The sequence below is a fragment of the Enoplosus armatus genome, chromosome 6 (assembly GCF_043641665.1).
Source record: "Enoplosus armatus isolate fEnoArm2 chromosome 6, fEnoArm2.hap1, whole genome shotgun sequence".
Classification (NCBI taxonomy): Eukaryota; Metazoa; Chordata; class Actinopteri; order Centrarchiformes; family Enoplosidae; genus Enoplosus; species Enoplosus armatus.
This window is the reverse complement of record NC_092185.1, coordinates 23254654-23282038: the sequence shown is the minus strand read 5'-3', so window position 1 is coordinate 23282038 and position 27385 is coordinate 23254654. Positions and strand designations below refer to the sequence as shown.

At 43.5% G+C, this 27385-nt stretch overlaps 1 protein-coding gene across 1 annotated transcript; it reads right to left on the bottom strand.

The window, feature by feature from the left end:
* Positions 1-433: 433 nt before the first annotated feature.
* Positions 434-25629, bottom strand: LOC139286373 (homeodomain-interacting protein kinase 3-like). Its single transcript, XM_070907129.1, has 18 exons — positions 25571-25629; positions 21450-22486; positions 21041-21232; positions 20719-20900; positions 12080-12203; positions 8340-8459; positions 7710-7796; positions 7268-7452; positions 6932-7097; positions 6244-6367; positions 5964-6058; positions 5638-5789; positions 5116-5277; positions 4676-5026; positions 4243-4404; positions 3856-4124; positions 1341-1492; positions 434-1102 (listed from the first exon to the last, which is right to left on the bottom strand). Exons 2-18 carry the CDS (start codon positions 22482-22484, stop codon positions 536-538), a joined length of 4125 nt encoding a protein of 1374 aa, XP_070763230.1. The 5' UTR covers positions 22485-22486; positions 25571-25629; the 3' UTR covers positions 434-535.
* Between the last annotated feature and the right edge of the window lie 1756 nt (positions 25630-27385).

The window sequence follows — 27385 nt, the reverse complement described above, 5'->3', positions numbered from 1 at the left end:
GAGGCTGAGCGCCCTGACAGCAATAACAACAAATGATTTCCAGCCTCTAATTAGTTCATATTCTCTGAACACTACTCAAACAACACATGACAGGAGGTAATGTGCAAAGGACACATTCTCAATTAAAATGTCCCCATCATCATCGCTTGTGATTTCATTCACTCTTGTGATGCTCTCTTATAAAGCTTTGCAGTATTAATCGATAACTGTTCCCTCCGTTGGCTGACGTGATTTCGCAGGAGGTTTTTTCAGAGTTGAAGTTGCTCTGACAATCACACAGAAACCTCCAGATTACAGAGGCGGTGTCACCGTAAAACATTATCTTCAGCACTTTAGCTCTTCTTTCTCAATCCCCCTATGATACATTTTTATCCATCCTCCTCTTTTTAACCATATTTTCCTCTTCCTCAGCTTCATCGTCACAAGTGTCCGTTTTGTGCTCTGCTGCTAGCTCTACCTGCCCAGGTCGCAGCCCCAGTCCATTTCCCGTTGCCCTTCCTCACCAGAAGGTACTGCCGCGGCCCCGTCCTGCTCCTCAGATATAAGAGAACTGGGGGTGGTGGCTGAGCTTGGTGGGGCTCAGAGGGAAGCCTGTGTAGGCGGCCGGGGAGGCCATGTAAGGGTGAGGAGGGGGGAAGGGAGGCTTGAACTGGTGGGGGTGGTGGGCGTAGCCCGGCTGGTGATGCGGGTGGATGGTCGGGGAGGGGAGGAGCCTGTGTGGATGGGGAGCAGGGTGTCCAGGGTGGTGGGGGTGGTGGGTGCTGATACCCAGGGTAACCTGGTGAACTATAGTACCTCCCTGGGGGTGGGAGAGACCGTAGCTGTGCTGGAGGAGAGGGGGAGGAGGAGGGCGAGAGGGCAGGATGGGGTGGGGGTGGTGAGCGGCGGTGAGGGGGCCGCTGGGAGGGTAGGACAGCAGGGTGTGTGTGTGCAGGCCTTGGGTGTGAGTGAGCGGGGCGGCCGAAGTGTGCGTGGGGCTGCTGTGCGGCAGGTGTGTGAAGGTGTGTGTGTGGACAGTAGGGGGGATGTAGGCGTGCGGTCGCAGCGGCCCATAGTTGCCGTTCCACTCTTTGTTGCTGTGGTTTGAACCATACGGCTGCACCTGAGAGAGGGAACAATCTGTTTAACACCACGTTCGCCGCTTAAAGTTGACATTCTGATAGCACTCTCACATCAGTCTGGAGCCCACTGTTTTTAAATCGACAGTATTTCAGGAAATAAAACCAGAGAGAAGCGAAAATGAGTCATGTCTGGTCATTTTCTATTTCTACAGCTCATCTCCAGTATTCAGCTCCTGTATGATCCCCCACACATTATAAGGAGAAAAGAACCGAACTGACCTGTCCAAAGCCCAGAGGGTGCTGCTGCTGCCCCACCACCTTTTGCTGCCGGGACAGGAGGGGGGCGGATGGGAGGAGGGGGACGGATGAGGGAGTGCTCTGTAGTCCTATGAGGCTGCAGCGCCCTTTGGACCGGGACCAGGACTCTGAGACTGCGAGAAGACAGAAGTGAGTCAGGCAAGGACATATTTACTGTAAGAATAGATGGCAGGTTTAGTCCACATGACCTGCTCGACTTCAAACAACAAACAAGCATGCAGAAAACAGATTGTTGTGCTCTTTCAACACATTCACTCCCAATTAGATCTTAAATCCAGGTGCATCTGAAAATGTTTTTCACCACCAAGGATTTGACAGTTGATTACCATTGACTACTTAAAATATCATGAAATTATTTAAGCAATATTGTATTTGTAATTAAGTGATGCTGGCAGTGTAGTTGCATTAATAAAGGCCATGTGTAGCACAAATGACTGAGTTCAATATTTAGATGGCTGTGGTGACGGATGGATGAACTATTGCAAAATGAATGGTAAATAGGACAAGCGCAGAATCCTCATATGTGTGCAGAGACTGAACAGACAGGCTAAAGAGCAGCTCACTGTGTGACTGGTCCTTGTTGGTCCCAGAAGTCTGAGGTCGACACCAAAAAATATTTGTAGATACTTGGAAATACGAATTTGGGAAAAAACTTTATACAAGAATTTAGCAAAGATGCCAAATTGTTCTCCTGAGTGCTGATAAAAGACAATCAATGTAGCAGCACCAATGCATTCAAAGGAAAAGCAGGCAAACCTGAAGGGAAAACAATATCTGAAGACCAGTACATCAATTTAATCTGTATGACACACAGCAGCATCTGCATCCACATTATGGAGACAACTGAACAAAACCAGCCTATGTATTTTAAAGTACAATTAAGTTCAAGTAGTTGAGTTAACACCTTCAATGTTTCTTAACGTCTGACATGGACCAAACAATACCTACATTTCACTGCTAAAGACTAAAAGAAAATCCTGTTTACAAATCAATCAATATTCAAACTTTACAGGTCTGAGAGTTTGCACCAGAAGGTGGTTGCATTAGACGTTATGCAACGGTAGATAAAACCCAACAAATACAGTGGTGAACGTCTTCAGGTGCTGACATATTCCACCCATTCTAGAGACATGCACTGGATCAACTACATGTTGGCCAAAGAGGAGTACTACTTGGTACTGAAGAAGCATGCCACTCCTTCTGGATTACAGTCGGTGTGGAGGAGTTTTAATGTTGTTTTTATGCTGATGTCAGTTAGTGGTGTAGAGGAATGACCATTTAGCATTTTACGGCCTCAGTGTAACTGTAATTTCTGCTACTATTAAAGGCTCAAACGTGTCTTTCGCTTTTTAACAGTTGTGAATCTTCCCATAAAACACAGCACAATAAAACTAGACAATAAAATCCATAAAGTTGGGGAAAGAGAAAGACACAGAGATTGTTGGCACTCAGAAAAGGCACCTGAGGAGCAAAGTTGATCCTTGGACTCTGATCTGTATCAGTTTTAAATTCACTATATTTTTATTCATAAAAATAAAAGACATCTGGGGAGAATAGAAAGGTGAGACTGATCTCAGATCAGTGCCGTAGGGCAACTTTTGCTCCATGGCAAGAACCAGCAGAGAAAACATAGGCTCTGACTCAACACCAAATAGATGCATCCACCTTTCCCTCCACTTGTAGGAACCAACAGGATCAGAAAATATGTTTGAACTAAACTCTCACTCTTCTTCTACTGTGAACCGTTTCTGGATCACTGATGCAGGCATAACTTGGTGTTGTCAAATAAGCAGGGATTTGTTTTAGTTTAGATATTCTTTTGAAGGGTTGGTGAGAGTTACTCAAGGGATTAACAGAAAACAGAATGATTTCACTCTACACCAAAGTGACTGCTCAGATGTGGAGAGCCTCCTCTGGACAAAAAAGAAAAGCAAAATGACAGCAAATACATTATTTGTCAATTCTCTTTTGACAAATAATGTACAAAGACACTGTTTTTAACCCTATCCAATGGTGCATGTGCAACAGGCGAGGAACAAATACACCAGCTCTGCATTAGTTCAAAGATTTTTCTCTCTCTTCCTTGGACAAAAATGATACTTTGATGGAGGGAAAGCCATAAAAGAGGACTCTCAGGTAATGTTAGCATTGCCTGCTATGGATGCATCTTTAAGGTATTGGTACAACGTGGCCTGTTCTCTGTTGGTGTCTCTTGATCACCTGTTAAAGCCTCTATGACCCACTAGGGGGCGGTAAGCCCCTACTGCTTCCATATGACCTGCAAAGCAGACACCCCAAAGCACAGGTGACAGACCACATGACAGGTGGCAAGATGAGGACACATTTATCGTGGGGGGGGGGGGGGAAATGGAGACATCACTCTACTTTTCTTCTCACCTATGAAATCCATCACATGTATAATCAAAAGACATCATACAGAACATAAATATACAAACAAATATTTGTTCCCACTGACCCATTCTCTGGACACGCTCCTCTGTCCCTTGAATGTTGTTGTTCTGCACTCTCATTGGTGGAACCACCATTGTCCTGACGCCACGGGGACTCCTGCCCTGCACCGCAGGGGAAGGTGCTACCATGGCAGCCAAAGGTGGGCGGTTGTTGTGGTTACTGTTGTCGAGGTAACGGTAGGTACTGTTGCCACGTGGGGAGGTGGATGTGTCGGACGTGGGGGAGCCTTCCACCGTGTCGCAGCCGCTCTCGTGGCCGTCGTCCTCGGACATGCTGAAGACAGAGCAGAAATAACACGTCAAGATGACTGCAACTTAATAGTGTATTTCTCTTTGTAGAAAATGACTCCCTTAGTCTTTCAGTGTGTGTGTCCTTATGTCCAAATATCTACCTGTTGGGTCTCTTGCATGGTGAGACAGAGGGGCTGGACTGAAGCGAGTTGGAGGCAAAAGAACTGGTGCTGAGGCTGCTGTCGGGGCTGCTGAGGGAACACACTCTCTCCATAGACACAGTGGTGTTTCTGCACGCCTCACACACACACTCCTCTTTACACCTGCAGAGAGATCAATGCAGGTTTGCATTTCTGAGGCTCAAACCAAGTTTAAATCTCATGTTAGTAGAATTAACTCATATGGATCTCTTAAGTTGTAGATGTACAAACTGTATTACAGATTTTGCTTAAAGCAAACAGTGCCTGACTACTAACACTCTCTGTTCCATCAGGGGTAGGTCACGGTTCTCTGTTCAGCGCAGACATCTTCTCTTTGTCTTTCTATGGGCTTGAACAGGTTGATTTTGATAATCTGATGTTTGATGTTACTCACTCGCTCAGGCGGCACCTCTGAGGGTCTTCCTCTTCTCCCTCGTCCTCTCCGTCGGTCAGTTCACTGCGGATGCTGATCACACTGGGAGCAGGGCTTGGCGTGTCGCCCATCAGAACCGCCACATCTCTCTGTTGCTGGCTGTTACCGTTTGGCACCACCTCTTTGAAGCAGCTCACTTCCTCCTCTGCATCATCTTCCTCTTCATCTGTGTTTTGAACTTCCTGTTGCCTGGTTTCCACCAGAGGCACTTCCCTCTGAGGCTGCTCGCTTCGCGCCACTGCCTGTCCAACATCGACCATCTTGGGGGTCCGACATGCGGATATGTGGATATTGCTTGGGTGGGACAGGTTCCTTTTAACAGAGCAGTTGATATATTAGGTATAAACAAAATGGCAAAGGAGTATAACTTCAAAAGGTATGACTACGGAGCAGAATCTCACCTGTTGTGACTGTGTCTGTTCCTTTTGTTGGCAGGCTGGGGCCACACAACATGAGCTATGCCAATGTTGATTGGCTGATGGGCAGAGAGGGCAGGCATCTGATTAGTCAGGAGGGGCTGCTGCATCATTGAACTGTAGTGGCTGCTGTGGGGACGCACTTTCCTGTTAAAAAGTATCAAAAAAGAAAAAACTAAAAAGGAGGTCCAAGAGAAACATAATGCAGCCTTATATTTTGGGAAAATATGCAACAGGAATAGATTACATGCGATGTTCTGATGACAGCAAAATAAACTAACAATTCATGACAAGAATACTAAAATAATGTTATCAACCACAGCTTTATATGTGATGTACTGCTTCCCAATGCCAGGTCATTTCATGCCCATTTGCAAATGGAAAAACACCATTAGAATCCTGGTAAAGCACACACATGCACAAGACACTGAGTTTCTCCAGCAGGAGTATAGCCGTGCTGGTGGAAGTCTTAAAACGGGGAATTTCCCAGTCTTTTTGGTGACTCACCCCCAGTCGCTGATCCTCTGTGGGCCGGCTGTGGTGTCGTTGGTAAGGGAGGACGGGGGTGGTGGAGGGGGGTGAGAGGGAGGAGGACCCACTGGAGTTATCTGCTGCCAGGCTGCTGGGACGAGGAGCTGCTGCCCCCGGCTAGACCAGGCCTGCAACCGGGTCAGAACAGGAAAATCAGGGATGTTATGCAACCATCTATTGATCCCCATAGCTATGATCTGTTATTAAGTCCCCCAGACCTAGACCTCGACCTGATGATGGGGACAGAGCTTATGTTAGGAATTTTTTTAAAAAGTGGTCTAATCCAAAGGTCTGCATCTTACCTGGGCAATTACACCTGGCCTCACTGGTAAGGGCTGTATGGGAGGGGCCTGAGTTACCATGGGAACAGGGAACGCTGCTGGTTGGTTAAGGTTACCTATTTAAAAAAAAAACAAAAGCATAAAACAAACCATCTGTTACTTATGCAGCTCAAAAAGGCTGCGGCTAAATTTAATAGCATCTTGGTGACGCTGTAAAACATTGTAAATATGCTACCTTTTAATAAAATTACTAAAAGAAGAGTGTTATGTTATCAGTGTAAGCAGTGTACAGTCTACATACCTTGCATGGTGGGAGGACAAAGAAGAAGGGCAGGTGGGAACGAGTCCGTGCACCCAAACTGACCATTCCCAGTTGCTAGAGCTATCCCAGGATGCAACACCGAGGAAGCTGACTGGGTCATAGCCTGCATTAGAAAAGAGTACAAGGAGGCAGAGGAGACAACAGAATGAATGAAATAGAGATGGAGAATAGAGTGGCGGGCAGATAAGAGCACATGTAGAAGAGAAAGGGAAGAAGATGCATTTAGAGGAAATTAAGCGAATGACAGAGACAAAATGTACAGACATGGCAAGAAGATTGGCGATAAATCTTGCACACAATGATCGACAGTGTCACAAGACCAATATTCTGAGATGACGGTGTTGTAGCACCTTCTCCCCTGAAGAGGGCAACATAAGGTCTACAGTAAAGAAACAGTACACAGAAACATTACGTAACCCACAATTTGACATATTTATAGGCGTTTATTTATGTTCTCCGTCCTGAAAAAAAATGGGGTGTCACCAAGAAACAATGTGTTCTGAAATAATCTAGCCAGCACCATGTTGAATGACAATTCTAGATGCTAAATGGAACTGACTGCAGTGTCGGAGGTAAAACATGCCCTGGTCCAGTAAGAGAGAAAATATACTAGCAGCAAACGCGCACACACACACACACACACACACACACGGCTACAGTATCTCACCTGAGTGTGGACCGGTATGTTGCTGTAGCCCAGAGGGAGGCCAGAGGAGGCAGTGGGGGCTACTGGAGGCCTTGAGAAATGAATGGTGTTCTGATTGAGGGCATCGAAAACTGCATTGGTGGGCCGAGTGTGGCACATGTCCATGATGCGGAAAGATGACTGCACACTGGAGGGGATCAGAGGAGTTTGTAGTGGGATGAGGAGAAACATTTTATGACTGGAGTTCATACTGCAGTCAATAATACCGCATTTATGCCGGCCCTTTGTACATTGCAAGTTACTACAGAAACAAAACACAGAAAACAAAATAGAGCATGCAAGCCAACGCAGCCTTACTGGTTACTGTGTGGGTAGTCCAGCAGATGAGTCATGGTGAGGAAGGGGTGGTTGAGGACGCTGGAGGGAACGGTCCTGTCCTCTGCATCGATCAGCAACATGCTCCTCAGCAAAGACACAAACTCCCTCCTGTCAACCTTCTCTGCTTGCATGTCACTGTTATCAGGACTCAGCACCAAGTTCACCTGACAGATGGAGGCAATGAGGCACACGGGGGGAAAACACTACATGTGAGAGCCACACGGGACAATGTGACAATTCATTAAGAAAACCAGGAGTACTTGAACTGATCGGCTGATATGACTGTTTAATAGCAGAGCAACAGGGTTCAAAGTGTTTTGAGATGAAATCATGAAGTTAAATAGATTGGAATGTTTTTAAATTGCTGTGTGTTCAGCATGGTGTGAATTTGATCCATGTCATTCCGTCAGGCTTCACTCACGTGTGCTATGTCATCCAGACAGCTGAAGATGTACTTTCTGGCCTCTTTGGATTTAAGCCCCGTCTCCTTCTCATGCTCTTCTGTTGTCTGGAGGAGGAACAAAAATATTAAGATAAAAAATAAATCTCCAGTATGTAGGTGCAGTATGCAATTATTTTTGTATAAACACATTTTTGCATCCTGTGGCAGCAAACTATGTGTTTCCATGTAAAAAGTGTTAGGCAGTTATCATGTGCTGGGAAGTACATGGACAGATAAATATTAGGCTCACATTCATTTCAAATTTATTTAGAGATCAGCCAGTAGTCTAAACACAGTTTCACATTTCCTAGAGCTTTCCTCAGGGTGTGCTGGCTTTCTCCTGTTTTGAAAAGCTTATGCAGCTGTGTCCTATTGGGAATGCACTGCTACTTTCTTCCTTGCTGCGAGGACTTTCACTTGAATTTCCTCCTGCCTGTTTCATTTCAAATATCACCATCCCAGTGAATCTGTGCGTGTCTGTGTCTCTCCACCACCACAGGAATCAGTGACTGCTGACGATGTGTGGTTGACAGCAGGGCGTGCACTTTGTGTTTGCCTATAACGTGCGTGTTACATGTGTGTGTATTTGTGTGATCTGTGTGCAGGTACTTTTAGTCTCCAGGAGGCGTAGGGAGAGTCGGACTCTTTGGAGAAGAAACGAGAGGTCTTGGTCCCCTTGTTGAGCAGCAGCTCGGCAGGCAGGCCCTGAGTCTGAGAGATGTACCGGATCTGAGCAGAGAGAGAGAGAGAGAGAGAGAGAGAGAGAGAGAGAGAGAGAGAGAGAGAGAGGGCGGAGAAAAGGAGAGGGGAAAATTAACAGGAGAAGTAAAAACGAAATTCAAGTATAGTGAGATGACAGAAGAAAGAAGTGAAAGAAGACATGGGAAAGTGTGGAAAAAGAGAAATGCCAGAAGGAGGAGGAGAGAAAAGACAGACAATAGTTTACATCCAAACTTGGCTAACAGTAAGGTAGTCAACTTGAACGCAATTTAATTTATTTTACCCAAGTACTGGAAATGCAATCTTTAGTTCAGCTGATGTACTGCAACCTAACACAATTTTGAACTTCACGTCTGCAGCTTATTCGTGTGGAGGTAAATTTTGGAGTCTCTTTTACTTTTGCTCTACTCACACCATGAAGGGGATAAAGAAAATAAAGGTGTAGAGGTTTGTGTGAAGAGGAAGGAAAAATCAGCAAGAGTGTGAATAACATAAACTGGCTAATATTTAAAAGAGACATTATCCCAAACATGTAAACTTATGTTATGCTCTGCTGCTTGGGTTTGGTCCAAGAGCTGGTCTATAAGTTGCTTGTTATCTAATACGGCACGTTGAAATCCCTGCACTTCGACCTTTACTGCTCTGCCAAACTGACATAGCTCAAGCGCTTCACGGGACCGAGGCGGATGCAGTAAACAAGCCACACATACAGAAAGGGGTGTAGGAGCCTAAATGCAGTTCATTGATATAGGTTAAAAAAGTAAGTAATAATTTAAGTTCATTTAAAAACAGTAAAACTACAGTAATTTAAGTTAATTGATTTAGAAGGAATTAGAAAGATTATTTACAGATATTTTCAGTTCATATGTGCAATAATGTAATAAGTTAATCATTTAAAATGTTTGTGGATTATTTAAAAGGTGGATAAAAATGTTATTTACGTGATATTTGTAATGTTTGAAAGTGGGTAACTGTTTGGTGCTTTCAAGTAACTATGCACCTTTAATTGCTTAATTGATGCTCCCGTGAGGGGGGAGGTGTGGGGGTAACCTGAGGGTAGTGAGTCAGGCAGGTAGAGAGTGGAGCCACACAGGTTTTTGACCTCTCTCTCCCTCTTTTCCTCTCCTTAGTGATTTGTACTTTGATTTAACGGATTTTGTAACTTTGGACACTTTTGAACATCTTTTCTGTACCACCCGTTTTTTTTGTAAGTGTGTGTGAGCCGAATTAAACTGTTAAACTTTACGGAGTGGTCCTGTGGATTTTTTCGATGTGGATTAAGACAAGAGGGATCGATAGAGCGTCAAGCTAAGGCTTCATTCAGACAGTAGAAACCTACAAGAGGAGTCAGAGGTTATTGACATTTGTCAGCAAAATGTAGCACAATTAAAAAATGTATATATTTAATGTACTGAAGATTCAGTTCATGATTAAAAAAAAGCTTGTAAACCCTGCATTACTTGTGCACTTAAATGTAGCCCTTACTGAATGTAGCCAAAGACACAGCACTTGGAGCAAATTCATGCTTAACCTACACAAGTATCCTCAAAGCCTCACGTCTTCAATTTCCTTATGTGATAATCTGAACTTTAGGGGACAGATCCTCTGCCCCTGGTGTATGAAGAGCCTGTGTCAAACCAGTGGAAACATTCTCAGTAAGTCCTCCTCAGTAAGGACGGTTCCTATAGAACTCACAAAGGCATCCATTAAAGGACAGGTTTGCATTTTTTTTGACCAGTATGGAAAGCAAGAAGGATAACTGCAACAAAGAAAACTCCCTAAAATCAAAATATACTTTGACAATCAACAGTAATTCTATCTCTTATCTTATCTATCTTCTATCTTGCATTGCTCCGTGTACCATGGCGCAGCAACAAAAAAAAAAGCAGTGATTTGACTGTGAGTCGACTCTGTGGGTTTTCTCGACTCATGACAGGAATCATGGACTTTTAGGGGGAAGCCCTCGGTCACAGTTATCCCTTCCCTCACACTCTTTCTCACCTGACACTGACAGTAAAATCTATTTCACAAAGAGAGTTTGTTGTTATTACCTAAACAATATGATACAATCATGAAACATGTTTTCATTGGGGGTTCCAAACATGGCTCCGATGTAAAACACGACTCGTGCCTGACCAAGTTGGATTGCTTCACTGACTGTATGAAGTATATTCTGGTATACTCCTGTGAAATGAACCACCTGTAAATTTCACAGGTATGCGCTGACTTTCCCAAGAATTCATTCAACTCTCTGGACTGCCCTGTCTCAACTACCCCGCTCAAAATTCCATGATACTCCAGAAATTCCATGACCAATGGAAATCCTACAGTGATACGTTTTACAGCCTGTGTGTGTGTGTGTGTACACGAGTGCACGTGTCTACAGCCCAGAACAAACACACTGACTGGCCAGAGGGCACTGGACTGAGAACCTGCTGATGGTGCACTGAACGCTCACCACAGAGTGTGTGTGTGTGTGTGTGTGTGTGTGTGTGTGTGTGTGTGTGTGTGTGTGTGTGTGTGTGTGTGTGTGTACACATGTCTACCATCAGGCTTATGTTTATAAATACATTTTGCTGTGTAGAGTGGAACTGCAGTGAGCCTTGGCATAGCACAGCATACTTTTGGGGGCTCGATGTGCACGCATGGGTGTGCGAGTGTGTCCTGGCGTGGCCCAGTGGTACAACAGCGTTGTCACTGCTCAGTGAAGCTCCATCAGCCACTATCTCTGACTGATGATTGTGCCAAACTGCTAACTACTGCTGGAGCCAGAGGTGACACCTCACCAAAAAACCCTCCAAAAACTGACACATGCGTTAAACAGGCTCTCACCAAACAAGCCATCCATTCTTTAAAAAAAATGTTAATGAACGAGAATGTTTGTCTACTATGGAAGTACAGCCAATTTCAAACATTTGGTTTGGCAAAGGCGGCGAAATAAGTTTGAGCTTTGGAGAAATTTGAAGACGTCTATAAAAGGTCAAATAGAATTTTCTCCCAACATAACAAATGCCAAGACATGACAATAACAGGGTGTCCAAGTTTTTGTTTGTCCAAATTTCTAAACTCATACACTGAAAACACGATGGGCTTAATTCTGGTCGTCACAGAGTTGCTTATAGTCAAACACGGGGTAATCCTGTACTGGTCTGTGAATGTGGTGTGGGCCTTTTCCCATGCTCCCTCTCCCTTGCCGGGGGACTCCATTTAAAGTCCCAGTTGTGTAGTTTAGACCGCACAACCCTGTGGGAAGATAATCACACATTGCCAAGAACAATTTCCTGATTCACTCAGCCCAGATTAGTATTAGGTGGATTTCATGCTGAATTTGTTGGACTTCAGCTATACAGCAACAGAGAGAGATCAGGGAGCAACAACAAATAAAGGTTTAACTATATAATGAAAATACTGTTACGTTTTGGCTACTAAGAAAGCAGAGAACTAAGAATTATAAGTATTATATATGTAGTCTATAATCTCTTAGAAATGTAATTTCTTTCTCTTTACTGCCCCTCCCTCTGCAGGGATATATCTTTAGGGTTGCTCCTTCCCTCCCTTGGAGTGTGTGTGTGCGCGCGTGATACAGTAGCTTGTAGTTCTTGCATGTGTGCGAGAGAGACGAATGTTACCTGGTCGTACTCCAGCGCTCCGGGGTAGAGGGGCCAGCCCAAGAAGAGCTCAGCTATCACACATCCCAGTGACCACATGTCTATGGCCTCGCAAAATGGCAGGCCCAAAATAATCTCTGGAGCCCTACGGAGAGAAAAGAGAGGCAGGAAAGGTTACAGCTGGGAGTCAAAAGCTAGTCACACTGTCACAGCCCTGAGGACATCATGTCTATGGATTCACAAGAGTGGCAGGGCTCAGGTCTCTGCAGCTTTTGTTGGATGGATTGAGCTCAAAAACAGAGGGTGGACAGAAAATGCTTCCAAACCAAAAGTCAAGATCGCTTAGCGGATAGTGCAAACCCTGTCAACCATATATAACCAACGTTAGGGGTGAGTCTAGATTTGAAATGACTCGAGAGAGCAGCTAGCCACCTTGCATAACCTCTCTGCCACCGTTACCAAACCCAAACATGATAGCAATATCAAAACAAACGTTTCAAAAGTGTTTCAAAAGCACTGCATCGAATTCATCACTGTCAAGTGTTACTCCAACAGCAGTAGCGTTCAGGGTGGTGTTAGGTGAAAACATGATATACAGATGATATGCTAACTAAACAGTGCTGGCGATCATGATTCACAATATGAATGAAGTAGAGGAAAATGCATCAGGTGATAGACACCTTTCTGACACCTGAATACCTCAGTGGTTGCCTGTACCGAATGCAGAAGCAGGAAGATAACATTTAGCTGTCCTTTTTATTAATATGGAAAACATACTCATTGTAGTCATTCTTAGACTTGAGTTACACTGCATCACCAACAAGTAGTATTTGGTCAGTTAGCCTCTAAAGTATTGTTTGTGCAGCCACCAGTTTTGTAGAAGTGATACAGCTAGATCAATGTGGCCACTCTATACATGCACTCTCAACAGATCATTTACGCCTTCTTAGTGCTTTTCCACTTCAATATCATCCAACCAGGTGGCAAAACATTCAGTATGTTTCACTATAATGCCATGCAATACACCATTACCACCACCACCTACTACAGCCTCCAAAATGACCAGAGATGAGTCAACACATTTCAGGGACAGTGTGAATTGCATCAAATTGGTGTTTCTGGTATTGCAGTGGGCATTTTAACCATCATACGGGAAAAAAGGATTGTCTAGGTCATAGATGGTGCTTTCTATAGTCAAGAAGGCACATGGGGCCTCATGCATTTACTTTGGAACTGACGTGTTTAATTAGGTCGTGGTTATGGTGCTACCGCTGCCTCATTTTGAGAACTCTGAATAAATGCCACAAATTTCTACTCATCATCTTAGGGTAAGGTTCAACATTTTATATAATCCTATTCCACCTATTAAATGATATTTAATTTAAAGGAAGCCCAGTGAAGGTAAAATGAAGTTAAGCTTAAGAATACCACAAAGCATAGCACATAACTGTTACATACTAAGAAATTGCGGCCCCTTCAACAACAGGTTATTGAGGGATCTCAAACTGAACATTACACCCATATGACGTGCATGCAGTGTTACTGCAACAAAGACCTGAATCTCTTTCAATGAATGGACTTTGCCACTTACACAATTCAAATGTGACTAGTAATCTTGTAGCAGTAGTGTGAGGCAGCGTATGAAAACAATGGGCTATTAGGCCTGGACACAGCAGCTGAGCAACAGTGCTGCAAATAGCAACCACTGCTGTGACGACCACAAGGGAAATGACTGTTGCCAAGCAACAACCGGACGCAAGACCATAATGTAACAGTATTACAGGGTGATAAATGGGGCCATCGCTCATCATTACATGTGCGTATGACTGTGAGCATGTGTGTGTGCGTGCATGTAGACACACAATTGCAGATGCCAAGTCCATCACATATACAGCACAGAGCTTTCTGCCCTCCTCGGACCGGAGGAGGAAATTACACTTTGCCATTTCCTATTGCTCCTTCAAGAGGAAGAAGTCCAGTTATGCAAGACCAAAAAGAGCCTGGGGGAGACAGCCTCAAACATTTACAGAGCAATCACGCAAAGCGGGGAATAAGACACTGATTGTAGTTTTCCTAGTTTTAAGTGCTACGATCAACAGAGGTGGATTTGCCCAGAGACAAAACGTCAGACCACCAAAAAAAAAAACTTTGGACACAAAGAGGAACCTGTTAAAACACAGTGAGAGGTCTTAAGCAGGGACAAAGGGCAGTTCAAATACATTTAAACACTTTATCAAAAGGAAAATAATATAAAAAATAATGATGACAAATTTGCAATCATTTCAAGAGAAAAGAAAAAAGAAATACATCGCTGATGTATTTCTTTTTTAGGTGGACAAACTGCAATAGAAAATAATCAATCATTACAAAACTACACAGACTTGATATTTCTTTTCTTTCACATCTTTCAGTTCTGCTTATTTCACACTGCATAAACCAGATCAACTAAGGCCAAATTAGGCAATTGCTCAAGATTACAAAATTTTACTTTTAAATTTGCTTTGCTAACTTGAGAAGAGGAACAGAAAAACACGTCTTTTAAGAGTTCCGTTTCACTGAGGCCTGTTGCCCCCCTGCAATATTCTGTTGAAAACTAAAACCTAAATCTTTTTTTACTGCTAAGACGTAATTATCAAAGTATTTTGACTTCATACTGATATTAGCTGGGTCCTCTCTCTCCAAGAGATGAGTGTTAACTGCAGGTGATGAATACATATTCTCCATAGACTGCACCAATACAGACTCAGGGTATAGCTGACCATTACAGGCCTGAGGCAAAAACAAACAAACATGCACAAACACATACATAGTTGGGGGGGGATTAAAGGGGACTCACAAAAATAAACCTAAAAAAGGAGTGTGTGTGTGTGTGTGTGTGTGTGTGTGTGTGTGTGTGTGTGAGAGAGTGTGTGTGTGTGTGTGTGTGTGTGGTTGTCCCCAGCCACTACTGCCATAGTCAGAAAACAGCAATGGCCCCAGCTTTCCAGAGCTGTAACAGCTCATCACATAACGCCTATAACACACCCGCATGCGCACACACACACACACCCACAGGTGTTTGGCAGCCAGACCAGGTTCCAGAACTAACTAGTCACACTAGAGAGCAGCAGTTATGACAAGAACAAACACTGCAGACTGTATGGCAACACACCGCTGCTATACACAGAGAACTAAGATAACTATGGCTACACACACACACACACACACACACAATCTAAGTGCGCTCAAAGCTAAATTGCTGAGGCTTAATGTGTGGGACAGCTGATCAAGTTACATGAGAGTGAACACGCATGTGGAGCACCGAGAGCATCACAGCCTGAAAGACACCGCTAGGATATCAAACTAGTGGCTTGTGATTACTTTCTGTTACATTTTTAAAATGCTTGCACTTGCAGAGTCCGCTCTTGGTAAAGACCATCAACACAAATTAAAAGGTCTCTATTAATACCGCTGCTCTTTTAAACTAATAAACTATACTTTGATTTTATTTTGGGGGTGGAAAAAAGTTTTCGGTGACTAAAACCATCCGCGCATATAGTACTTCCATGCAAAGTCCGCTGTGAACGAGGAAAAATGGGTGGAGGCCACATGGCAGGAGTCAAGGAGACAAGCAAGCAACAAATAAATTAATAAATGAATGCCTAAAATAAAAGCCACAAGACCATAGTAAATTCCTCGATGACTGCAAGGAAACATTAAATACAATCACGCTCAAGCAAAGTATAATTATGACTTGTATGATTTATAACAAATGCAATACCCCAGTTTACCTTAAACTAAAGGAAAAATACAGATCAGACCAAATATAAAAGGTTGGTACTTTCTCACTAACATAGAACTTGGATAAAAACAAATATATTTGTTTGCTACATGAAATGCTTATTAGAAGAAAAGAGGGGGGAGAGAGAGAGAGAGAGAGAGAGAGAGAGAGAAGGGGGGGGTGAATAACTGTTTCCTCGTGTCAAGCTGTGGCTCTGGACAACTTTTTTGTATACTCGCTGGTTAATACCACAGTAGCAACTACTCTTTCTGGGGTCCACATCAAGACTATAATTAAGCCGACCAGATACGTGCACATGCTTGCCTGCATGCAGACACATGCAAAGCAGGAAAGGCGGTGGTATTTTAGAAAAAGAGAAGAACACAAAAGGCTAAGCAAGGACAACACAATGCGCGCACTGTAATTAATTCAATTGATAAGAAAAACAAAAAAAGAGCCTGCAGTTAAGAAAAAGGGAATTTAGCAACATGTTTACGCAAATACACCAGTTACTATGAGTGATCATGTATTATTCATAATGCACTATATACACACACAAGTCCTAGCAGCAGGTATGGGGTCCACCTCCGTGCATGGCTTCCCTACTGACATTAATCCACAAACACTGCTACATGTCTTTTCCACCGTTTTACTTCCTAAACCAACCAAAAAAGTTCCAGATGTGTCAAAACCACTCCTGTTCTAGCCTTGTTTTGTTTGTTTTTTTAACAGTGGAGTCAGCCAGTAAAACTCATCTCAACATATGCTTTTTAGACAGAAGGGCTGCTTGTCGGGGGCCTACTCAGGATTCAATTTCCCTGTTCCTTCCGAAGAGAACTAAGCAAAGACAGACATCTGAATACCTACATCAAATTATTGAACAAACGTGTGTAACATGTATTGTTGCCACTAGGTGCTTGTGTAAAACAACACCTCTGCGACAAAGAAATCACACCTAGATGAAGGAAGTCTAAAACAGCCTGCCCAAATCTGTAAGCATGCTAAGATGATAGCCGCCTTTCCTTCCACCTGATCTGCTTAGCTGAATTATTCACATAGCCCAGTGCTCCATTTTCATTGTGGGAGGTGGTTTTACGTCACGAGCCTCCACAGGACTGAACAGTCACCTCACCAGGCCCTGCTGTGTCATGCTACCATGGCAACAACACATTAGAGCATGACAAGCATTGAAAGGTTTCTGCCAGAGATTTCTATCTCCAGAGTTATGCTTAATAACTCTAAGTGACAAAGCACGACCTCAGCCAAAAGGTTGCACCCGTTTGCTGAAGGTGAACAAAACCACCCAGGGCCCACTGTAGCATACGTTTAGATTCTCTGTGCCTTGCTGGGGTCTAACAAGGTCCGTTACGGGCCAATGACAAACTGACATAAGTAGATGAACAAAGCTGTACACCCTCTCATTAGAAATGATGTGGGATGCATCTTTATTTTCATAAGATTCTATAGATTAATACAATTCATGACAGTATAAAACCCGACTAACTGAATAAGCATTCATTGAGAACACTTCAACAAGCAAACAGGAGGATCTGGGGATCAAAACAACCAAGCTTCTCATTTCAGGTGGTGTCATGCTACAGAATAATAACGGATGGGAATGTACTGGCAGGAGGGGTCAACCTGAGGCAGTAGCATTAGTAGCACTGCACACTGGCCCATCACTCTTCCTGATCAAAAGACAAAAACTTAAACCATAAGCTGTTTTATTTAAAAGTCCATTTATTGTTGTTGAAAATTCCAGGTTTAGATGGACACCACTGACAGACATTATGGTAAACAGTTCAATCTAGATTTGTATTGAGTTAGTGACATATGTCGCATCGGTGTTTGTTACATGCTAATAGTTAAAAAGGTCTTATCTGTTCATTTTTTTGGAGTATTGGGAAATAAGCATTTTGATCTCAATTTAAAATATGGGCACGTTTTACAAGACAACCTCAATTTTACTTCCCCCCTCTTTGTGTCTTTAAAAACTGACTTTTGCATGAAAGTTACACTGCTGGCAATGCTACTACCTATGGCTTTGGAAAAACCAGGGAAAACCCCAGAGCTATAAAAAAAACGAAAAAAAAAACCTACCCACTGTGGTTGGGCCAGCATTTCTTAACAGCTTCACTGTGGTAACAATACAGTACAGTCAGTCATTATGCAATATGAGCACTGGAGGTGAGGAGACACTGTGTCCTGCAAACCACTCTCCTGATAACCTGATGTACAAACAAAATGACACACGCAGACACAGCTCTGCGACTCAAATGACATTATCATATAGATAAGAAAAACAGTGCAGTGTAAAACTGTGTGGTGACATCTCCCTTTGAATACAGATTTACCTAAATAAGCTAACATACAGGCCTACCACCTCCCAAAGTCAACAACAAATGCGTATATACTACCAGCTGCCGTCATGTCAAAACCAACTCCCACACACACAAAACACACAGTGGAAGGGAGGTAGGATGGGAGGCAAATAAAGAGAAAAGAGAAGAATGGAAGTGCTGCTGTGCCATTATAAAGCAAAAAGTTACTGTGTCTGTACTCTGAATAACCGTTCAACCCAATGGCCCTCTATTATTTGGCAAAAGGCTCGAAAATGTATGCTGTGCAAAGCAAAAAGTAATCAAAAGTCTACACTGAAACTGTTGCACACAGTATGGCTAGATGTTGCACTTCAGAAGATGTCTGGTCAATATAGCATTGTGGCTCCAGCGGGTAAAGTTAGCAATCTTAACACACCAATTGTCCATCCTCAGAAAATATAGATCACATCTGAACTGAGTCGTTGAGAAGCATGTTAGGGTACATTGTGTAACCTACATGAAGTACCCAGCCTTGGCAACTGTTGCATGGACAGGGGCACACATATGAGCACACCCAGACACACACAGGAATGTCTGGATGTTGTTTTTTTCCTGGATCTAAATGTGGGTTTTCACATACCACATTCTTCATCGGCCTTCCGTGTCCCGAGTGACCTCCCTAAAATTCAGCGCCAGCCCAGTTTAACTGCACTATGATCTCAGCGTTGCTGACGCTCCTCAAAAACAAAAACACACACGAGCACACATACACACTTAACCAGGTCAACTGCAGAGCAGAGCCTTTACGTTATCCAACTACTACAGCTCCACTCTCCTCCTTGTCTGTCATAGAAGGGGGCCTAGAAAGTAGCTTGCTTTCCAAAAATAGCAAAGTTGCACCCAGAGTTAATTTGGCATTTTGGTACTCTGAGGCTCTTCATTTCACATTTGGTCTTAAAAGAGTTTCAGAACAGGAACCCACACTTTTGTGTCCCAAATCATACACCACTAGCAGAAAATACAGGTGAAATAGCTGCGAAAATGTTGTGCTTCTTACAGGGCAATAAAATCAGGAGCTCATAGAGTGGAATGGTGGGTGTGTGCAGTGCATTAGCTGCAGACATACCCACTATCTAAACAGCATGTGTCATAGATTGCACAATGTTTGAAGAGTTTGCAATAGTTTACCTGACACTATCAACCGACTTGCTGAAACTTGCTAGTAAAAGCGTAGGTGAATGAAATTGCCAGACTGCAACAACCAGTGGTTAACGAGAGGGAAATACTTTGCCTTGCAAACAAACGTGGACTTCATAAAATGCCACTAACTTCCACATGCCAACCAGTCCACGATGAGCTGTCAAAAACGTACAGTACATTTCAAACAAGAGAACAGGTTTTGATGTTTAACAGATATTCTACTTTGTAAAAACTGCAGCCGGCCCTTGATGTATTGTGTGGCATAATGTGAGCTTACAGCTTAATAACTTAATAATGTTATTCTTCTTCTTGAAGTTCACAATCCTGGCTGTGTTTCACAAGCACGTTCTCCCTCTCACCCAAGCCTACGAGCGATGCCAAATATTTTATGATGCCGTTCCTCATATAAACATCTCAGTTCCTCTGTACGTTATGCAAGAGCAGCTGAGCTTAGGGCGTGACGCGCTGAACACAGATCAGACATACATGCATGGGTCCAAAAATGCATACGTGCAGGAAAGAGTGGGGGAGAAAGGACAGCAGGCGAAGAGGAGAAAAGGTCAAAACGCAGAAGGGGGGGGGGGGCTCCCAGTGAGAGTGTGCAGGTTAATACAGAGCACTTCACGTTATATAATATGAGAGAAGACCTAAACACATAAAGCTGGGGCAAGACTTTGCTAAGCCCTGTGGGAAACACACAGAGGCACACACATAAACAAGCATTACCCATGGGACTAAGTCAGCTAACTGTGTTGGCATATCATGACGTCAAATGACATGACATTTCACTTCATGACGCATCTGATCTTCCTGAAAATATTTCCCTGCCCTGTGAATTTCTGAACATGTTGTACTATTGGAACCAGCTAAGTTTCCTCTGAGGTGTGCAACTTTTTCAATGGTGTAATGTGACTTATGGCCTACCTAAAGCCACCCAATCACTACAAACTAGAAACTGTCAAAGGAATGCTACTTTGTCACTTGGCTTAAATGCCAGAGGTAAAAATAAATAAATAAATAAATAAATAAATAAAAACAATTGCACAAAATAGCCAGTAACACCAAATATACTGGATTCTGAAAGTGGCAAAAGTTTCAGAACTAAATTTGGGTGAGGGTTAAAAGTTCGACACTGCTTATTCCTGGGTATGGGATAGATAACTCCACTATTTTTTTTGATCACACCAAAGGATTTTTGTAGGATTTAAAAACAGCTTCGCTGAATAACAGAAGAACCCAAACAAAACAAGTGTTAAAAAGTATGAATAGGCATGTCAGTGCTTTAAGAGCAGGAAACATCCCGAAACATAGTTGGTTCTATTAGTTTTTGTGAATGTGAATGATTATACAGAGATTTGACTGAATGTGGAAGTCCTCACCTGTAGTATCTGGACTGCAGGTAAGTGGAGCATACAGCCTTGGAGACATGGCTGGCTGAGCCAAAGTCAATGACCTTGACTCGGTAGGGCTGCCTGGAGGGGTCCACCAGCATGATGTTCTCTGGCTTCAGGTCAGCATGGATCAAACCCAGAGACTTCAGCTTCTTTAAGGCTGTTGCCACCTGCAAAAATTTACATGAATAAAGATGCATTAATTGATAAGTTTGGGCCCCAAATTGGATGTGGACATGTCAAGGGTATGTGTACTATATCTGCATGTTTGGGTTATATCTGTGTGTGTCTGCGATAGGCGTCTCTTTACCTGCTGCAGGATAGGCCTAATGATTTTGAGTGGCAGTGGACTGAACTTGTTCTGTTTAAGAAAGTCATACAGGTTTTGCTCCAGCATCTCAAACACCAAGCAGGTGTGGCTGCGGTGCTGAAAGCACTCCAGAGCACGCACCACATTGTGCTCATCTGCATTCTCGCTGCTCAACCGTGCCAGGATCTCCACCTGGGGGGTTCAGGAACAGGGAAGAAAATAACACAGGTTCAGTTCAGACAGTCAAGTATGAATAAAATCCAGAAGAAAACACCTCTGTTGTAAACAATAGAAGCTTCTATTGTTTCTGTTGTCATCTGCTGGTGTGAAGCCCCAACAAAAAGGCACCATACCAGCAGGTATACAATGATACATTTGCTCTACTCACACAACAAAAACAAATCCTCACCTCAATCTGTCCCTGACGTGCATAGGATGGGTGGTTCTTCAGTATTTTGACAGCCACCACTTCATTCGTTCCCCTCTTCCAGCACTTCACCACCTGACCAAAGGTGCCACGACCCAGAAACTCCAAGACCTCGTAGCTGTTCTTCAAGGAGCACAGAACCTCATGCTGAACTAACTGATAGTCACCATCTCCTGATCCAGTCCTGGTCACTGTAGCTCCTGCCACTGCCTCAGTGCTGCCATTAGGCACGATTTTGGTCCCATCCACCCCGATTCCCATGCTGGGCACTGCCTCAACCCTGTTATGTTGACTAGGCAGTGTCCCTCCACCCCCAACTCTGACAGTCTCTGCATTGTTCCCGGTGCTGGTTTGCAACATGGCCACAGGGGGAGGAAGTGCAGGTAGAGCAGAAACCTCCTCCACTATCTGCATGGTTCCGACGCAGTTGTTCTCCCGCGGATGTTCTCCACCTTCACCTGCGTTCTGTTCACATCTCTGGGTGGCACCTGTGTCTAGAAGGTCAGAGTATCCTCCTCTGGCTTGTACTCTTCTGTTTCTGCCCTCTTCCTTGTCTGCTCTGAAATAGGCCCTCCTCAGTAGCCCGCAGTCCAAGCCTCCCCCTGATGGAGTTCCACCACTGTCTCTACGAAGCCTCACTTCCTGGGGGCCCCTGCTCTGGCAAAGAGTCTCCTGGATCCCAGCTGGACCTTCACCTTGTCTCTCCCAGCTGTCCTCTCTCTGTAATCCTGCAGTCTGCAATGCCCACTCCTCCCTCGCTCCAAGCTGTAGTCCACAGTGCAGTCTTCCTAAATCAGCACCGGTTGACGATGGGATAACGTTGTTGGGATAGGCAATACCGTAGTTGACTCCAATCACATAGGTCTTGGGCGGGGGTCGGTGCTGAAAGGCTTTGCTGGTGTTATTACTGCGGTGAGCTTCGTCTTTGTGTCTGCTGGTACCACTGCTGCTGGTTCTTAAGGCACTTGTTTGAGCTGAGTGCAGGTGTGATGGGTAGACCAAGACTTGTGAGGCCATACCTGAAGAACAGAAATACATAAAACAAGGCACATGTATCATTTAGTCAACAATACGGCTAAGGATCAGGATTTGTCTACATGATTACTTCATGTGCTGAGGTGGCCTGCACTAACTGTTCAAAGTTGCTGCACAAAAACTCCATTAGCCAAAATTGCATGTACAGAGAAGTGAACTGGTTAATAACAAAATAGCAGCTTCCTATCACCATCCTCCTGTGAAAGATTGAGGTCTAAATAAAGCAGTCAAAAAAGCTGCCAGAGAGAATACGCATCTAAGCCATCATGTCATCCTTGCTGGAAAGGGGAACTTAGCTACTGTAATGGGAGATGGGGGAAGCCCGTTGCATCTCCGGCCTGTCCCTGCATGCCACACTGGAGGGTCAGTTTCACACAAAGCAGAACCGCAAAGCAAGCAGCACCCCAGTGGAATATGATACATCATGAACCATGATGACTGTTCCATAAGTCAGTGACATTTACAAATACACCTATGCACTGAAATGACGTTTAACTGATCCCACTGACTGATAAGATGTCAGTTTCTGTCTGGGACACACACACTGAAACATTGTTTTATGAACCATGCATATTAATATTGTTACTTAATGTGATGACCGCCAAGCAACATCCTCAATTTCGATCTGCTTCAAAACCCAAACCTGAATTAATCAAATGCTGAAGCAAATCATCATATCCAAGGGGGGCAACTGTGAGCTGTACTGGCTTTTGTTTATGGCCTTTGCAATGCTACAGTTCAACTGATCAGTGACAGTTCATACAGATACAATCAGGCAGGTCTCACTCTACCTCCACATTTTGTGAGATCTTTAAGACCAATGGTGGTGTCATTAAATTTACGTTCAAAACAGCCTGCAGAATGGAGTTTGTTGTTTATACTGTAGGTCCAATTTTTTTTGCCTATATTCAAACTTTTTCGACCATATCTTTACATCAACTTTTAAAAAGTGACCCACATCTGACACCCAAGTTTACACTCGAAACAACCCACATAAGTAATGTTTAGATGTCTATCCGTCCTAAGGACACCGTCACATCCTTATTTGAAATTGAAAAATGACACAGAAATATTCTTCAGCCTTTGGTAAGGTAGTTGGATACACAAAAGGAAAAAAAAGCACAGGCACAGCAACTGACATCTAGTGACCAGAAAACTCAGATCTATGCATTTCAATTAAAGTTGCTTGAAGAAATATCTGACTCATGATGTATTTAATGTTATGTGCTGTAAATGCTGCCCAAACTTGAGCTAATAATTAAAAATAAACATCAACCCTATGTGTTTTTTCTTGTGTTTTTTTCAGTGTCACACACATCAGTCATGTCCATTTGTGGCTGTAAAACCATGTATCTTGCATTTAGGTGATAATACTAAATGGAGTATGTCAGATAAAGTGTCACACATGACAGAGTATATCACATTTGCAAAGATTAACACACTATTTTCCAATTTCAAACAGTATTTTAAAGTTTCTTTTGAAATGTTTTTAAGGAACATTCCTCTCCTTGCAGCAAGTCATGACGCCACGATAACATGAAACAGAGCAGAGGCCAAGCCTGTCAGCCACACTTCCTGAATATTTCCAAACAGAGCCATAGATTGTGCCTGACCGGGTTCACACTCAGAATCGGGCGATTCCAGTTTGAAGGCTACATCACACATGTTACACAAACACACTCATGAAGCTGGCTGCATTAAGCACAAAGTTTTGCTCAACAAGAAAGGCCAGCTAGGAGCCAGTGGCCTTCCAAACTACTGAAGCTTTCGCACACAGGCTCAGACAGGCAGAGGGGTGTGCCTCAACTTCAACATGACAATACAACACACTTCACTTCTCATGACTTGTAGGGCTTGTGAGTTTTACCAGATATACTGTGGACGGAGATTAACAACCACTCTTATGACCAAACATTTCTTTCAACCAAGGAAAATGGACTTCACTATAGTTAGAACGATGTTACCGGTCCATAAGTGCAAAACTGAGCTGACTACTACTGTACTACCTGCTGAATAAATATTTGATATGAGTTATTCTCGTCATAACTTGCAAATTGGAGGTTATAATTATAATTCCTGCAGCAAGTTTTTCAGTAAGACAACGATGTTCACCCACTGCTAAGCAGAGATCACACACAGCTGCAAGTCTGGCAGGTAATCACAATAACTTGAGGTTGCAACTGACAAACGTTAGTGGCAATAAAGCAGAAGAACCACCACCATACGGCAGCTGTGGTGCAAATATTTCATCCTGCTTATGCTTGCCAAGGTGCCATACCCATCAGTCTTTTAAGGGACACTTGCGTGGACACAGCTGCGATAGCTCCTGCTCTGTCCTCTCACTGCCAAACTAGGAAGCCTGATATCCCACAGGGCGACAAGACCCAAGCCTGAAATGGAGAGCCATGACACAGAGTTGTGTGTGTGTGTGTGTGTGTGTGTGTGTGTGTGCGTTATACCGTTGTAAAAGAGTGCCAGCTGTACGCGCAATTCGTTACTGATCAATCTAGGAGACAGTTAACATATGGGAGGGGTGGTGTGTGTACATGAGCGTGTGTTTGGGGGAAGGGCGACACCAGCCTAGACACCTGTTGAAACTTATGTTGTAAGTGACAGGCAGCTAAATAATGACAGTGTGATACTATGTAAGATAGGTGATAACTTCAAAAAAAGTCAAATTTAGCTTTAATAAACCAAAATGGTCAATTTATTCCAACTCTAAGACAAGTGTTGCGTTATCTTTATACCTACTAACTTCCATGTCCATATCTAAGGTTAAGGTCTTACAAAATGCATAGCTAAAGTTACTCAGAAAAACAAACAAACAGGTGCGTGCTCGTAATAGACTCTTGGATAACTACTATTCGTCGTTAGCTCTAACTAATTAGCTTTCGCTGCTAACTCTTGTCTGCTAAGGGGAACAAACTGAAGTTGGCTAGCTTAACAGTTAGCAAACAAGCTAAAGTTAGCTGTGAGTGCTTTCAACATGAAAACGATAAAACAGACAAACACAACCATAACACAGAAGACGCATTTGACAACCAGTTTAGCCAGATAAGGTGACATACCTTCAGTAAGACCTGTAAATCATATCACCCAGAGCGTCAAGGAACAGGCTAGCAACGGGGACCCGCACCTCCGTCAAATCCTGCAACGATGCTGCTGCTGCTGCCATCTTGTTCAACGACGAGGAGAGACCGAGCGACTTTTCACACATTTGAAAGCTTCAAATGACGCAAATAACTAGCTATTGCGAAAGCCAGCCATGACCCGTGGTTTCCACAGCCGCCGCAGGTTTCGCTCAGCGTCGCTCCCGTCTCTACTCAGAACGAGGAATCCGTGTTTCCAAACTTTTGCATGTTAATGCGCCGCGTCCCCGACAGAGCAGAGATAGCTGCTGACGGCTAGCTGTTGCTGCTGGTTCGGTAGCTTGTTGCTTCTCCGCATGTGTGGAATGTTGGGGAGGGGAGAGAGAGGGAGGGTGAGAGAGGGAGGGTGAGAGAGAGAGAGAGAGAGAGAGAGAGAGAGGGAGGGTGAGAGAGAGAGAGAGAGCGAGAGAGAGAGTCTATACACTGCGTCTATAAATGTCACTGTGACAACTGAGTAAAACATTTGACTTCCGTGATATTTTACTCCATTAGATACATTTAGACATTTACACATATCTAAAACATTATCTTATGATGTGTTTATTATTTGTTTAATATTTTATTTCCTGAGCTCCCTCAAAATCTGCCTACCTATATGACCAAGTGTGAAACTACACCTCATCTTATCATACACTCTCATTACAATGCATGCCAGTTGGCCTTTGGTCATCCGATTATTGCAAATTCATTTAGGGAATTGGCACCATATCAACGGGAGAGGGTCCTGCATTATCCCCCAATGTCGTGGTTGTTTTCCCGGCCACTGGTCATACGCTAAAGCCGCCATGTCTAGCCTGTTGTGTTGGGAGGCAACAGGGTACATACAATGTAGGCCTACACAGAATGTTAGATGTTCACCCAGGCCCTGAAACAGGTTAATCCGGACACTTTTTTTTATTATTTATATGCAATGATTTGTATTTCTCAGTATGCTATACTGTATATTGTGTAGTAATGTGAAAATGCACTTACACCGTAAAACCTGTACAACTGGCTTTGACTATGGTCATGCAGATATAGCAAATTTGGGGCCATCCTATGGGACATTTTGACCTGACCTCAGTTCTGTTCAAGTGGAATTCAGCTATTATTCATTTTATGATCTACACCTCTGCTTTTCCTACTGGGACATGTCAAAATGTCATCTGTGAAAAGGGCTATGCCAATAAGTCTACAAATCCAGGAAAACACACATTAAATAGGGATAGTCCTGCCATTGTCCTTGAACCAGGCACTGACCTCAGAACTGCCATGTGGAGTTGCCATAGTCAGCTGGTCCCTAAGGTCACATACATCCTGCACCAACTAATATCATAACCAAAGACAAAAAAAAACAACAACAAAAAATAAAAATGAGTTATGACATGTCAGACCCAAGCACATCATTGTTATTCAAAATAAACATGTCAGCGTTAAAGCAGACCATATTAAAATGTAATGCTGTACCTCTTTCAAAATTAAAGTCAACAAACTCCAAAGCTGCCTAAAATCCACACTCTTGTTTTCTCCATCCTGTCTCATCATGCTGTTGCACTTCATTTTATTGTTCCAACTGTGATATGGTTGGAGTTGGAATTGGAGTTCTGGCTCCACCTAGCGTCTCATATGTAAACTACATGGAAGCAGCTAGGTTAAGATAATAGTGATGGGTCCTCTCAGTTGTTCTCATGATATTCAGGTTCTGGTTCTGGTTCTTTGGACCGAGACTAAAGCTGGAGTACAATGTCAGACTGA